Source organism: Eulemur rufifrons, chromosome 30, assembly GCF_041146395.1.
Source record: "Eulemur rufifrons isolate Redbay chromosome 30, OSU_ERuf_1, whole genome shotgun sequence".
NCBI classification, from domain to species: Eukaryota; Metazoa; Chordata; class Mammalia; order Primates; family Lemuridae; genus Eulemur; species Eulemur rufifrons.
The window spans coordinates 128,877,389-128,891,101 of NC_091012.1; the positions used below are offsets into that span (position 1 = coordinate 128,877,389).

Genomic DNA, 13,713 nt, shown 5'->3' on the forward strand with positions numbered 1-13,713 from the left:
AATATTAGAAAACATTAGTGGTGTTCTTATAAATTAAGGATGTATAGGCAGGCAAACTTAGAGACATAGGCCAGAAATGACTTCTGCTCTATTTCTAAGCAGCTCATGTTTGCTAGGTAATAACAACACCCAGCTCAGGGAAAAAAATATTGACTTTGCTCTACCTGATAAATATTTAAATGCTACTGTGTCTAATAAACGAATAGAGAAAAGTTTTCTGATTAATGTTATCCTTTCCCTCCTAGGTACCACTGAGAGAAAACATGAAATTAAAAAGATACCTCCTGAAAGACCAGAAACACTTCCGAATAGAACAGAAGAAAAAGGTATGAAATCAATTCTTCACTGGCACTTCTAGAACAGCAAGAGCAGAAGCTGTCTGTCATAGGGCTAGTCCAGAATACCCACAGAATTTGCTTTTTCTTTCGAATGTGGTGATTATGGTTTTTGCTTTGATTGCTTTTAAACATCCCATTTCTAAGGAAATAGGAGAGGGTTATGTGGTAGGGCCAGAATTTCTCATCAAATGAAAAACAACCAGACCAGTCACTGAACATGTTGGAGCTGTTTTGTGATGTGTCTGCCACGGCCACCCTCTCCGCACCCTGAAATCCCCTGAAGTCGGTTTAAGTTCCTTGAGGGCCTGAAATGTCTCTGACAGTTTCCACCCAGCCCCTCCCCTGTGCCTGGTGCCCCAGGGCTCATTCACTGTTGACAGACATTTGGCTTAGTTGAAATTCCCATCCAGACAAATGAAAGTCTCTTCCTTAGTCACTGATGGGCCCTTAACTCTGGCTAACATTGTTACAGACAATGAATGTCTTGAATGTCCTTGGTCAAGAATGTTGGGGATGGAGAAAGACAGCATGGCAATACTGGGACAAGTAGCTCAGTGCCTGGAGTCTCCTGAAGGTGGTTAGAAGTGTCATTGGCAGAGAAGTAGCTTAACACATCTCACGCAGTCAGGTTTACGAACATGTTTGACTCCTACCATTTTGAGTATTTCTCCCAAAGAAATCTGCATGCTGTGGAAGGACTCATTTTATTAGGTGCCTAAAATTTGATTGATCACATATTTTTATGGGAAAAGTGATATGTTATTATTACGAACAGGAGGCTGAGCAAATTCCATTTTAAAAAGCAGTTATTTTTAAGTCACAAGAGAAATGCTGAATTAATGAATGTAATTATTTGGAGGTACTCCTTGGTGGCCTCATGAAATTTTATTGTGAAATTTAATATTTCATATCAGCCTGCCAAAAGTTTTCCCAACCAACATTGAAAGCTCTTAAGAAGCTATACCTCTTTCTTTCACAGTGAACAGTTAGGACTTGGGTTGTGGAACTTCATTGTAAAGGCCAGGTCTGTGTCATATATCAGTAAAAACAATAGCCATTGAGAATATACCCTATGAACAGCTCTTTAATAGATAAATGTGTTGTGAAATAACCAAACACTGTCCTCTGTCCTCGTGGAGGATACATGGCTAGTTTCTGGGTAATAGGCTCTGCGATGAGGACACTTCCTATGCTGGCCCATGCTGACTGACATAGGACTCAGCTTACGTGTGAGCAACCACCCTAGTTGGCTGGCCAAGTGGCCCCATACCCCTGGTTTCTTCCCCTCCCATGATTCCTTGTTCTATGCCACAGTAAGGCAGGGAGGCAAAAGCCCTAGTCAGGAGCAGCAGGGAAGCCAGGGAACCAGCCCTGCCCCAAGACTTGGCCTCCTTGTTGTGTCAGCACAAACCCCCTTTCCCATTTTTTCTGCAGGCTGCTGCAATTCCTGTCCCTGTCCTGCTGCTGCCCAGCAGGAGAAATTGCCCCTGCTTTACATTTTGGCCAAGCCCTTCCTCCTCTGGCCCCCGTGGGCTAGAAGATGAGTTCCCAGCATTCCTGATTGGAGCATATTTCCACGCAGAGAACACTGTGGAAATGAGCACAATAATTACCTGTATAACACCTGATGGGTTTTTTTTTTTTAAGCTTTTGTCGATTACCCTGGACACCCAAACAACATGAGTCTGTGTTTGCAAGTAAAAGGTGTTCTGTGCACCATCTTGCAAGTAAACACAGGGAACTTACCTATACCCCAGTGGGCCACTCTCTGAAGTTCCATCTTTAGCAGGAAGAACGTGGATAAGTGCTTTTTACACCATGCACAGGGTAAGGCTAGTTAGGAACAGAAAACATGATACTGCCGCTGAACACTGCCCAGTTTAGCCACCAAATCTGGCTTCAACTTCATTCTACTAGTTCTGACTCCAAAAAGCCTTGGAAACCAAATACCTGTGAAGTCCCAGTTTACCTTCCAAGTTCAAACTGTGCACAAGAAGAATCCAGAACCCACTGTTCCCTGAAACACTCCCCCCATTTATTGGCTTATGGCCCTTTTCAGAGGCCAGCCTGGGAGGTGTCGGGCCTCTTCTCTTCCCATACCCAGAAGGTCCTGTGGGGCCATTGACCAAACCCACTGGTCGTCTGCTGAGCACTGGCTATGTGTCAGCACTGCACAGGGCTCTAGGGAGATGACCAGACGTGGGCCTTGCTCTCAGGGCCATGCCACGCATGCAAACGCCCAGAAAGTGTCTGAGTGGGGCTTGTTTATGACGGGCTGCCCCTTCATGCTCAGGTGGGGAAGGAAGGAAGTCTACCTTAGAGGGCGGGTCCATCTGTTGAAAAGGGAACATGACAGTATCCCATCTCAGCCAAGCTTCAAAGGATGAGCTGGAGCTTGCCAAGGATAGACAGTGGCCAGAGGGGCCCTCCAGGCTGAGTGACCAGTGTGAGAAGAGGTGCGGAGAGGAGGGAACATGAGCTCCAGGGGGCTTTTTCTTGACAGAATAAGTAGTGCTCTTTGCCTCCCAGCTTCACCTTTGGAAATGGCATCAGTGATGTTTCTTAAGGCAGGAAGTGAGCAATCTACATCTAAGTACTGTCATTTACACTAGATCTATCTGTTTTCTTTATGCTGTTTTAAACAATGACTTAAAGAAAGACCAGAGAGAGAGCCAAAACTGGATTTACAGAAGCCCTCCGTTCCTGCCATACCGCCAAAAAAGCCTCGGCCACCTAAGACCAACTCTCTCAACAGACCTGGCGCTTTGCCCCCGAGGAGACCGGAGCGACCAGTGGGTCCACTGACACACACCAGGTACTGCTCCACAATCGCTGGTGGGGCAGGTGGGACGGCCATGGAACACAGGAGGGGACCAGCGCCACAGGCCTTGGGAGGAAGGGAGAGGGGAGGAGAAGGGCAATCAAGCTGCCCTCTTAACATCTTCTCGCAAAGTTGTCTGAAGATGCCAGTCCCTCTGTCCTTGCTCCTGTGCTCAGGCAGAAGCAGGTGTGAGGCTGAGGGGCACCTTGCGGGTTTCAGGATTACCAGGTGAGGATTGGCTACCCAGCGTCTCCCTGCTCAAACATAGTGATTGTTCCTGGGCTTCATGAGAGCAAGGCCAGCTGCCCTTCAGCCTGGAAATGTGGGTAGCACGTCCCCCTCTGTCCCCCTGGATGTCGTGCTGGCCTTGGGTATGCACATATGCGGCTATGTCCCCTGACCCTCTTGCTGCTCTGTGGGGCTTCTTTCCACACTCCAAGCTCCCTCTGCTCTTCACTGTACAGCCTGCTGTGGGACCCGGGACCTGGCCTGGCAGATAGCTCCTCTCTGAGCTGTAAGGCCCTCAAAGGCTGGGGACATGTTTTATTCAGGCACGTGTTCTGAGATGTGCTTGGCAAAACTAAAATTTGTTCACTAGCTGCTGGCTGGACATGTATTAGTAATGTGAAATCAGAGTTTGATATTATGTATTTGAGCCCTAAGATGCCTACCACAGAGCAAGGAACTGTTGAATTCTCTCCACAAGTTCATTGCCAGAACTTTCTACCTTTACATATGTGTTATATGTTGGCGTAACACTCCAGAGCAAATCAGTGACCCCTGGAGGTCTTTAGGCATACCTGTCAACACACAGTCACTCACTGATTTTTTTTTCTTTTTATTTTTTTAAGAAACAGAATCTTGCTCTGTCACCCAGCTAGGGCATAGTGGCACGATCATAGAACTTCTAGGCTCAAGCAATCCTCCTGCCTCAGCCTCCCAAGTAGCTGGGGCTGCAGTCACGTGCCACCACACCTAGCTATTTTTTTTTTTTAGAGACAGGGTCTTGCTATATTTCCCAGGCTGGTTTCTAATTCCTGGGCTCAGGCGATCCCCCTGCCTTTGCCTCCCAAAGTGCTGCGATTATAGGCAAGAGCCACCGTGCCTGGCCTGAATTTTATTTTTATAAGCTGAGCTACATGGTGAGAGTTGTATGGGGCTTCAGAGCTCTTGAGTTAGAGTTAGGCCTCCTTGAATCTCAGCCCATCTCCTAAGAGGATGCGAGCCTCGGTGAGTCACTGTCCTTCTCACCTTACTTTCTCTGTCTGTAAATTGAGGGTGATAATGGACTGTACCTAAATCATTCCCAAGTATATCTCCCCGTGCCTGTAAATCAATGTTATTTTCATTGTCATTTTTATTATTGCCTATTGAACTAGGTACACTGCAGTAAGATGAGCTCATTTGCTTTTTAAAAAAAAATTTAATTTGTGGTAAAATACACGTAACATAAAAATTACCATATTAACCATTTTAGGTACACTGTTCATTGGCATTAAGTATATTCACATTATTATGCAGCCATCTCCAGAACTCTTCATCTTGTAAAACTGCAACTCTGTACCTTTTAAACAACTCTCCATTTCTCCTCCCCACAACCCCTGGCCGCCACCATTCTACTTTCTATCTCTATAAATTTGACTACTGTAGGTACCTCATGTACGTGGAATCATACAGTATTCAACCTTTTATGATGGCTTATTTCATTTAGCATGATATCCTCAACATTCATTCATCTTATAGCATGGCTCATTTGCTTTTAATAACAATCACGACAAAAACACGCTCCCCGCCCAAATATAGAGGCGGGCTGCAATGGGGGTGATTGAGAGATGTCAGAATCTCACCGGCAGTGGCAGACACACACATGCCTGTGTGTAGGAGGCCGGCTGCCCCGCTGAGCACAGAGCTGTGGTCACCTCAGGTGCATGTGAGCCCATTTGAGTAGCAACTGGCTTACCTGTCATACTACAGGCTTCTACCAAGGTCTAGTCCAACAACTGCCTCCACGTGATGCCACCTGTTGAGTTTGGCTGGCCCCTCTGTGTCACACACTCTTCTATGGACTGACAGTAGAAGGCTCTTTGCACATGCACATAATGGGGCCATTTGATGGTCTTGATGACCTTAGCAAGGGCCACCTCAGTGACATGGTTGGCTCAGAAGCTGATACATCAGAAGAAAAAGGTTATGTAAGCATAAGTGTTTCTGAGAAGAATATGAGCTACACAAGCAGGGAGAAGGTGCGGAGCAGCAAGGGCTGCCCGTCACTTGATGGTTGGTGAAAGGAGAGCTGACGCCATGCTTTGCCAAGTTCTATTGGTCTTCCAGGGCCTATAAGCATTTCAGTTAGTTCAAAAACAATTTCTGAAATATTCCTGCTGCTCTTTCTAGTAATCCGATCAGAAGAGAAGTAGAATTCTGACTGTTTCTTACTTAGCCTTCTAGAGTTGCTCTTAACCCTCTGGTTATGGGCTTAGGTGCAGGCCTTGCAAGCCTGGGGGCAACATGTCATCACTGCAGAACTTCTGGGCTCATAGATGTCCCATTTGCCTCCTGCCTCTACGTAGCTCTTCTCTGTCTCCAGTTCTCCCAGCATCCAGTTGTCGGTTAGAAGTACGGGCCACCAAGGAAGATGCATGAGAGGGGTTTGTACAGAAGCCAGTGGGAAATGTGACTGGTCTTAATGTTGTGGGTGCCATCTGAGCAGGCGGGGAGAGGGTGGCCAGCCCCCAGCCCAGCACTCTCCCCATGGCTGCCCAGCCCCCAAGTTCTGCAAAAGCAGGGGTGGGGAGTAGGGGGAAGGGGGGTGGAGTAGGGATTCCTGCTCAGCCCGTTCAAGGGAGGGCAGTGCCTACCCTAACTCAGTGGTTCTCTAACTTGGGCATGCCTCAGAATCACCTGGAGAGCTGGTTTCCAACAGATCGCTGGGCCCTACTCCCGCAGTTGCTGACTCTGTAGGTCTCAGGTGGGCCTGGGAATTTACATTTCTAACAAGCTCCTGGGTGATGCCGATGAGGCTGGTGGAGTCCACACCGTGATAACCACTACTCTAGATTCCCCCAACTTGTTGACGGTGCTCGCCCCTGGCCGCCTCTCATGGGCCCATGAATGCCCTCGACTTCAGAGTGCAGCTAGCGTGCCCCCCTCTGGAAGCCTTCCCTTAGCTCTCACAATTGCTCTCTCCTCCAAACGCCTGACACCCCGTGTTTAGCCTAGTGCTGGGCCTCATGCTGTGCCACTTGGGATGCACACACCCCCGGACTCCTTTACCAGATTTAAAGCAGATCAAGAGTGTGTTTTGTCATCTCCACATGCCTTACGGTGTCGAGCATATGGTAGTGGCTCATTTAACAAACACTTGTTGAATGCCATGGTTCCTTAAAAGGGGGGGAGGTGCCAGAGCTTATATTTTGTTCAATTTTGTCTCTCCTGTCATCCTTCCCAGCCTCTGTACCAGCTCTTTAGCATGTGTCTTACATTCTAATTTACCTAGTGTGCTATGGATTGCACCATAAAAAAATTTTAAAAAATCAAAGGAAGGCTTACTGTTCCCCAGTACTCAATGCACTTCATTTTTTTTTTTTTTTTGGCTAGGCAGTTACATTAGACAAACTAACCCATATATTGGTTTATGAACTTATTTTATCCTGCCAAATTAGAGGTAGGAATGTTAGCTTAAACAGTTTTGTGTCAGTGATCCTTTGGAGAAAAGGGTGTTGTATGCTATGTGCACCCAAATCTTTGCCAGGATTTACCTGACCAGGTAGATGGATGGACGGACAGACGATTGAGCAAATGGACACACGGTCGTCGTTTGCAGCTCTCGTTGGGAGCTGGGCATTGCCGCTCCAGCTGCAGCGTCTGGGCTCGAGCTCCGTCTCACCAGCCAGAAAGCTTGCTGCCAACTGTGGCTCTCAGAAGAGAATGATTTCTTTCTCTTTAAACAGGAACTCACATCTTTGATAAAAAAGGAATACAGTACATAAGCATAGTTTATTTTAGGTATGTTCACTTAATAACATAGTGAGGGGCTACTGTGTGCAAGCCACTGTTCTGGATCTTAGTAGTGGGGGGACTCAGGTGTTCCAGATCAGTGTTCAGGAATTATATCTAGGACGACCAGAATGACACCAGTAAGCAGCCTGTGTCCAGTCTGAGCACACATGAAGGATCTTACGGTGATTGCTCTCTTCCTCAGCTATTAAATACTTGACCATTGGTAAGAATGTTATTCCTGCTTCTAGAAAGTAAGTTAATATGGAATTTTAACAGGCAAAAAAAGACTTAAAAATTTAATACCAGGGTTGATTTAAAAATTCAGTGGTGATAGGAGATTCCCCTAGGCCATAAGTGCCGCCTTTGTCTTCAAGTCTATGCCTAGGGATGCCTCAGTTATCGTTCCACAGTGTGCAAAGACAGGGCTGCTCACCTTGTCTAGCTCCCACGTAACTAATGTGGTTTTGGTGCAAAGAACGTTCTGTCTACTCCTCCTTTTACACCTGAGAAAATGGAGGCCCCAAAGTATAAAGCCTCCTCACTTGTTTTGATATTCAAATGTAAACATATTTCAAACAACTGCCTGTACCTAAATCTTTTTGTATGGGTGTGTATAGGCACATCCACGTGAATGTGATGTTATATGTTTAACAATGTGTATTGCTGATTTGATAAGAATGGGTTCAGAAGCCTCCATGAGAATAGGCCCTGAGATTTGGGAGAAGAGTACAAAAGATGAAAAAGAAAAATCCAAGGAAATGCTGGGGAGAAGCAGGCTGCCCTCAGCTGTAATAATTGCTCGCAACAGGAGGCAGCAGGCCAGCCACTGAGGGGCAGAGCAGGTGTGTGCCCTCAAAAGAAAATAAATGTGAGCGGCTGGCTGGGCCAGAAAAGGTTTGTTAGCCTTTGCTCCAAGCTGGGAGGGAGCTTTGTGTGTCCCCTGCAGTGCGTGCTCTCCCAGTGGAGGGGCAGGTGACCAGCAGGGCAGGGGACGGGAGGGGCTGGTGTTGGGGACCTCGAGTGAGAGGCGGGGGTCTGGGATGAAGGGGAAGGAGGCGAGGCAGGCCAGGATGGAGTGGGCAAAGTCAGTGGCCAGAAGGAAGCGCAGGAGATGGTGGTTGCCTCGAGCTAAAATGCCAGTGCTCACAACCTTGGGGGTGGGGTTGTTCGGAAGATGAACATATGGGCAGCAGGTGGCGCTGTGAATGTGGGTGACTGAAGATGAATGAATGAGGGTCGCAGGGCTGACGGTATTGGGGAGGGAGGGACCGGTGTTGGGGACGGATGGCCCACATGGCCATCATAGGCTCAGGAAGACAGCGAGGGCTGGAGTGGGGAAGGCCAACGTTTTGAGAGCCAGTGTCCTCCCAGATGGGTGTCATTGTGTCCTGGGGGTTAATGATAGTGATAAGAAAGAAGCGTTCAACAGTGTTGGCAGTAGGTGGTAGGAACCTCCACCAAGGAGGGGGCTTTTGAAGGCAGGTGGGAGATGTGACCTTGATGTTGCAAAGGCAGGACTATGTCAAGCAGAGCAGAGTCAACAGCCTTCGCTTTGGCAGGTGGCTGTGAGATTATCAGGGTGGAAGCCGGCCATACAGCGGGGAGGTTCCAGACATGGGGACTTGATTACTGTGGCTCAGATATCCCAGAAGGCACTGTCTGTTGCCTGCACACGTGGAAACACTGTCAGGAGAGTAACCTTAGAAGACAGGCATTTGGGTGCTGGGCAGGAGGCCCAGTGTCTTCCCAGACCTGTGCCACTTGGAGACAACCTATTGCTTTAAATGTTAAACACACCCTGTGCCTTTCCTGTGGAGGGCTGGAGGCTGTACTGAGAGAACTGGAGCCCAGGATGGGAGGTGCAGTGGAATTGCTTTTTTTCCACTTATAATTGCTGGAGCCCTGGATTTCAGAGAAACGGTGCTGGGAGATAAGTGACTGATGAGCTCTGAGGCATTTTAGCTTGAGGCAAAGATTAAGTAAACATTTATATGCCAAACATCAAGTAAGTGCTTAGGGAAGGGCAGATGTCTCTCTTGAGACCAACTTACTGGTGTGGAAGTTAATTTTTTCTTTAGATTTACTGAGGCATCCTGGCTTAAGACCCCAGGGTTGCAATTTAGCAGGAAATAAGCTTCCATGTACTGATTACTCAGTGAGGTGTACAGCCTCCATGGCCACCAACAGAAAGCATTGTAAAACACCTCTGTGCTCTTTTTAGGCATAAACCAGTCAGTCGATTAATCAAAAAAGAAGGAGAGGAAGCTACCTAGTGAGTACATGCAAGTGTTCCCTAAATCAGCAGGTAAACCGTGTACTTGGATGCTTGGACCGTCATTTCGAGTTTGGGTTACTCAGGTGTTCTAATTTTCTTTTCAAAGAGTCCTAGTGATGCCTTGTGTGATTTTTGAGTGTTTCCCTTCTTTTCTGCAAGTCAGGATAAAGACATGTCCTTGGAGAATTCAGGAGAGAGGTCTTGGCTAGGAATTACAGAGGTGGGTGTCACTGGCTCATAGATGGTTAGTTACAAACATGGAGTGGATTTAACCACTCTGGGAGATTATGGAGAAGAAGAGGAAGAGAGAAGAGAGGCAACTGCAGGGGAAAATTGCTATTTACAGCGTGGAAGGACTAGGAGTCATCAAAGAGTAGGAGGAGCGTGATGTTAAGGAGGCTAGAAGAAGGGAGCGTGGAGCAACTACTGATGAGCAGTTCTCATGCTTAGGTGTGCATCAGAGTCACCCTGGCCTTCCCTGAATCCTGACTCGTCACTCCATCTGGAGTAGTGGAAATGTGGACATCCTCAGATAGTATGTTGGGAGCCCTCTTAGGGGTGGAGGGAGGCTTATCCAAACACAGATTTATGTTGCCCCAAGTTTCTGATTGAGTAGATCTGGGTTAAGGCCGGAGAATTTGCATTTCTCACAAGCTCCCGGTGCCACAGCTGCTGGCAGTCAGGGGACCACAGTGGGAGAACTGCTGCCATAAGGAGAGCCAGGGACACACTGGCTCTGGTCATTAGTTGGTCCTTGATGATCCCAGTCGAGCAATTTCTATGAAATAATTAGAGACAGGAGACAGATCTGGGGTGAGGTGAAGAGAGAATGGGCAAGTGGCCAAGCATGGGTAGATTTGTCTTGTGAAAAATTGGCTATGGAGAGAAGATGGAAAATGGGTGCTAGATGTGGATTCAGTGATAAGAGGATCTGTGTGAGAGAGAGATTCATTCATTTCAGATATTTATCAAGTGCCTACATTCGGTCAGGGCCCTCGCCTAGGTAGTAGTTAACTATGGTAATCAGGCCAGACGTGGTTCCTGCCTTCTCACTGCTTATTTGGGCTTTGGGACCAGGCACACCAGGGTTGAGACCTTATCCCTCTTCTAAAATACCCTGTGACCTTGGGCAAGGTGCTCAGCTCCCTAAGTCTGTTTCCTCTTCTGCAAAATGGCAGAGACCCACCTGGCTCAGGTGTGGTGTGTTGAAACAAGCCATTCTGCCTTAGGCACCTAGCTCATTGCCTGGCAGCTGGAGAGGCACTCACCAAATCTGTGACTCACTGGGAGAGGGATTCTCACATAGTGGCAAGCAGGTCAGACCCTGGAGCCCCAGGGAGTGGAAATGTGGACATCCTCAGACAGCACGTAGGGAGGCCTCTGGGTAGGAGGTGGGAGCATGAACAGCCCCCCAGATGCAGCAACAGAGTCAGGACTCAGGGAAGGCCAGGAACTGAGGGAGGGCAGTTGACTCATGGGGCATAGGAATCCCATAAGGCACAGGGGAAAGCACGGTATCGTATTTTAGGGACATCTGCATTATTTGCTGACCTCATTTCATTTGTATGTATAATCTTCTCTCTTTCCACCCACACGTAGGATGAATTTCATTTGCTGCAGCAAGAACCAATCATAGTGATGGGATTTAGCCTCAGCCCAGACTAAGCCACATTGATTTTACTGCCACTGATGGCAGGAACCAGGCAGTGAAACACTAGGGTGTTTCAACACCTCACATATGCATCATCCTCTTGGGTTTCTGTAATGCTTTCTCCATGTGCTATTTTTTTGAGAACTCTTCCTCCAAGTGACACCCCACAAACCTTTCTCAGAATTGCATGATGACGAGTTCTCCCTCCTCCAGGCACTGCCCAAGAGTTGGCCTCAGCATCTTTGAAGCCCCCGTGAACCTCTTGGAGATGCCAAGCTGTAGGTTTGCAGACAAGGTCTACGATATCATCATCCTTTGCCTTACAAGGTCACAGGACTTGTCATACCCTGGATGGGCTCTGAAGAGAGGCCTGTTTCCAGATATACTTGCAGAGTCTGCACGAACAACAGAAATTTGGAGGGGAATTGAGTGAGCAATGTCCCATCACCTTCCAATGTGTCTTCACCATCTATAAATAGCCAAGCTTGTTTGTGCTCATCCGGACAAGGACACGAGATGCAAGAGGAGAGCTGCCAGGCAAACCACTCTGGTTCCTGCTGCTTGCACCCCTGGCCCCACTCAGGTTGCCCCACATTTAAATGAGATGACTTTCACAGTCCAAAAGTGTCTATGGTTCCTAGGACATTGTTGGCCACCGGCTGGGTATGTAGGGACTCCACAGGTATCAGCAGGGCCTTTGGATCTGTATTCTAGGAAAGAGGAGGGAGGCTCCTCCTGCCCTCCATCTCATAGTGAGGGAAACTGGGGTTACTGGCACTCCAGTTTTGTCCTTTCCTGATGGAAGGATCTAGCCTCCATGGGCAGGAGCATCCATCCCAGGGCAGAACGTTTCTGAAGGACTAGCTTTACATTCGCATCCCTGATCTTCGCAGGCGGGCGGAGCCCTCTTGTAGTTGTTGATTTGAGAGAAAATCTCTTGGCGCATAAAGTATGTGCATATGGATGCTCATTTTTATTATCACCATCCCAAATGTGGTGGGAAAAGATTGGACTGGCTTGGCATCAGGAACCTTCCATCTGGTTCCAGCTCTGCCACCAATCAGCTGCGTGGCCTTGAGTATATCACTCTCGCCCTCAGCGCACAGGACCCTTGTCTGTGATAAAGTGGGGGCTTGAGCTGGGTAATCTCTACCCAGCTTTAACAGTCAGAGCTGAAGGCTGAGTTGTTACGCATGGGCAGGCAGGAGAGCAGGGAGGGCGCGCTCTCTGGCCTTGGCCTCGACCTCGCATCCGCAAGCGTATGACTGGGTGGGAGCCGCAGAAGTGAGTAATGAGACGTAGCAGTTTTATGTTAGAAAGGGGTGAGATCTGTGCGTTAGACATCTGTCATCCTTATCAGTTGACAACTCCCGGGTGGGATGAAAAGTGGTGAAAAATAGAGGATGCACAGTGTGTGCCTTGGTAGTTTCCTGAGCATGGGCAATGGGGCTTTTCTATTTCTTTTCCTTTCCTTTTCCTCCCAGCTTTTTTCCCCCCTGTAAAATTTTTTAGGCAGTTAAAGCCCAAACATGTGCGTTATGATAGTATATCCTTTTGGGGACAAACTGCCAAAAAGAGTCACCATATGGACTTGGAATCTTTTGTTCAGTAGGAATTGGTGGATTTGCTCTTTCTCCCTCCATCCCTACTTACCTCCAGAAGGTTTGTGGGTTCTTTGGGGTGGTTTTTTATTGTGGCCATTAGTGCTGCTGCTAATTTATTTATTTATTTGCTTGCCTTGGCTTCCTGTGCACTTCAACACCTCGTCCATACCACATGCCTTGGCTTAACTGTCCCAGCTCGGGCTAAATTGGGCCATGCCACTGGCTGAGTTCATGTTCTCAAGGGATGCAAACGGTGCATCTTCAACATTTCTGTCTGTGCACAAGCCTCACCTTCTGTCCTGGGTCTAAATGGGAAGAGCAGGTCCCTCTGGATGGGACAAGTGCATGATTTTTATTACCAGTACTTTTAGACTCAGGGAGCAAAGGCAATTTACCCAGCTGGCAGTGAGCCGGGGTGACACAGGCTGCCTGCCTGGCATCCTCGATGACTCACTGTCCCCAGGGCCGAGTCCCCAGGCTGGAAGACCAGGAAGCTGAGGAAAGCAGATTCGAGAAGGGGCCAAGAACTTGGGCTCTGGAGTTGGACTTAATAGGCTCAAATCTAGACCCTGCTACTTTACTACTTTTATGACCTTTTATCAGCAAGTGACTTAGTCTCAGTTTCCTTATTTATATAATGAAAATAAAGATGTCACGGGCAGAGTTCTCCAGGAATCAGACTCTGAGCCAGCATTTAGTATGAAGATATGTTTTAGAGTTAGATATCCACGGAGGGGAGAGGGAAGCAGGTATGGGCGGAGGGAGAAGTTGTGATACTGGCTCAAAAAGCCTCAGCAAAATCCACCGGGAGTTTTGGAACTAAAATGGCCTGTCTGAGTCTTCCTATGTTGGTCAGAAATGGCCGAGACTTTTATACTGTGGGGTGTAGGCCACCCTGGAAAAGGGAGTGCCTTGGCTGAGGAGCCTCTCTGCAGCTGAGATGGTCCCTGGAGGAGCCTGCAGCTGGAGGCTTCCTGCTGATGGCGTTCCCAGCAGCAGAGACAACGAGCCCTTCGCTGAAGGGG

At 48.0% G+C, this 13,713-nt stretch overlaps 1 protein-coding gene across 13 annotated transcripts in view; it reads left to right on the top strand.

Moving 5' to 3' along the window:
- Positions 1-13,713, top strand: part of SH3KBP1 (SH3 domain containing kinase binding protein 1) — a 312,915-nt gene that overhangs the window by 256,174 nt on the left and 43,028 nt on the right. For all 13 annotated transcript variants that reach the window (XM_069464019.1, XM_069464022.1, XM_069464020.1 and 10 more), the window contains 2 exons: positions 246-326; positions 2,994-3,153. In XM_069464019.1, the coding sequence (XP_069320120.1) occupies positions 246-326; positions 2,994-3,153 (241 nt within the window). The remainder of the gene's footprint in view (positions 1-245; positions 327-2,993; positions 3,154-13,713) is intronic.